A 1,346-nucleotide genomic window follows, 5' to 3' on the forward strand; every position below is an offset into this window, starting at 1 on the left:
TAAATAAAAACTAAAAAAATTGAAAACTTTGTTGGAATTGACAACAGAAAATGGTCTACGTGCCACGAATTTGGATCATAAGCAGACGCAGCCAAGTCAAGAGAGAACAGGTGGCAACTCTGGCTGTGGTGCTTGGTGGTTCGCAGCTGATTACGGCATGCAAATTTTGCGAATGAATCTGCCTTTTTTTGTGGTATAAAAGACATCGACATTTTGTTAACGGCATGTCAGTTCAATTTTGATAACCGACGGTGACAATCAAAACCTTCCCCCCAAGCCTAACAATGAATCCTTTGACGGTAAGTCCAAGTGCCTCATTGGCAATTAAGTGGGATATAATCTTATTTTAAATTCACTTTATAGGTTGTTGCAGTTCTCTCCACGATGGCGCTGTCGGCTCAGGGCCATTTGGCAGCTGCTCCTCTGGCTGCGGCTCCAGCTCCCTACTTTGCTCCGGCTGCTTATGCGGCGGCTCCACTGCGTTATGCCGCTCCAGCTGCTTACTCCGCTCCGTTGGGCTTTGCAGCTCCGGCTGCATACTCAGCACCTCTTGGCTTTGCCGCTCCAGCTCCCTACACGGCTCCATTGGGTTACTCTGCTCCTCTGGTTGCCAAGACCTATGCTGCTGCTCCCTTCGCTGCTGCTCCCTTCGCTGCTCCAGTGGCTGCTCCTCTGGCTGCTCCCGTTGCTACTCCCTTCGCTGCTCCAGTTGCTGCTCCCGTGCTTGCCAAGACCATTGCCGCGCCAGTTGCCGCTCCTCTCGCTGCTCCCGTTGCCACTGAGATCGTAGATGCTCATCCACAGTACAGGTTCGCCTACGATGTCCAGGATACGCTCACCGGTGACTCCAAGACCCAGGAGGAGACTCGCGATGGCGATGTCGTTCGTGGTAGCTACTCTCTGATTGAGGCCGATGGATCCCGTCGCATTGTCAGCTACTATGCCGACGACATCAACGGTTTCAATGCCGTCGTCCAGAAGGATGTGCCCGTTGCTGCAGTTCCGGTTGCACCCGTCGCTCCCGCTGTTGCCAAGCTGAGTACCTTTGCCGCTCCAGTTGCGCCCGTGGTTGCTGCTGCTCCCGCTCCTGTGCTTGCCAAGACCCTGGCCGCTCCAATTGTTGTCTAATGTGGAGTAGAAGGAGAAGATGGAGATGGAGACAAAGGATTTTCATTTGTACATATTCGATTAATCATTGTCGTGCTATAAAATAACTTTCATCGAACCCAAATTAAAGAAACTATCAGCACAAAATTTTGTGATTCCAAAAACTTTTTATGTGTTTTTCCTTAACTTGCATATTTCGCCTTAATTAAGGGAAAAAAAAAGAAAGATTGTTTGACCTC

General features: G+C 50.0%; 1 protein-coding gene across 1 annotated transcript; it reads left to right on the plus strand.

The window, feature by feature from the left end:
• Window positions 1-222: 222 nt before the first annotated feature.
• Window positions 223-1,271, plus strand: LOC117793207 (larval cuticle protein A3A). The gene is made up of 2 exons (XM_034633499.1): window positions 223-299; window positions 364-1,271. Exons 1-2 carry the CDS (start codon window positions 285-287, stop codon window positions 1,126-1,128), a joined length of 780 nt encoding a protein of 259 aa, XP_034489390.1. The 5' UTR covers window positions 223-284; the 3' UTR covers window positions 1,129-1,271.
• The last annotated feature ends 75 nt before the right edge of the window (window positions 1,272-1,346 follow it).

This window comes from Drosophila innubila, unplaced genomic scaffold (assembly GCF_004354385.1).
Source record: "Drosophila innubila isolate TH190305 unplaced genomic scaffold, UK_Dinn_1.0 153_U_U, whole genome shotgun sequence".
NCBI classification, from domain to species: Eukaryota; Metazoa; Arthropoda; class Insecta; order Diptera; family Drosophilidae; genus Drosophila; species Drosophila innubila.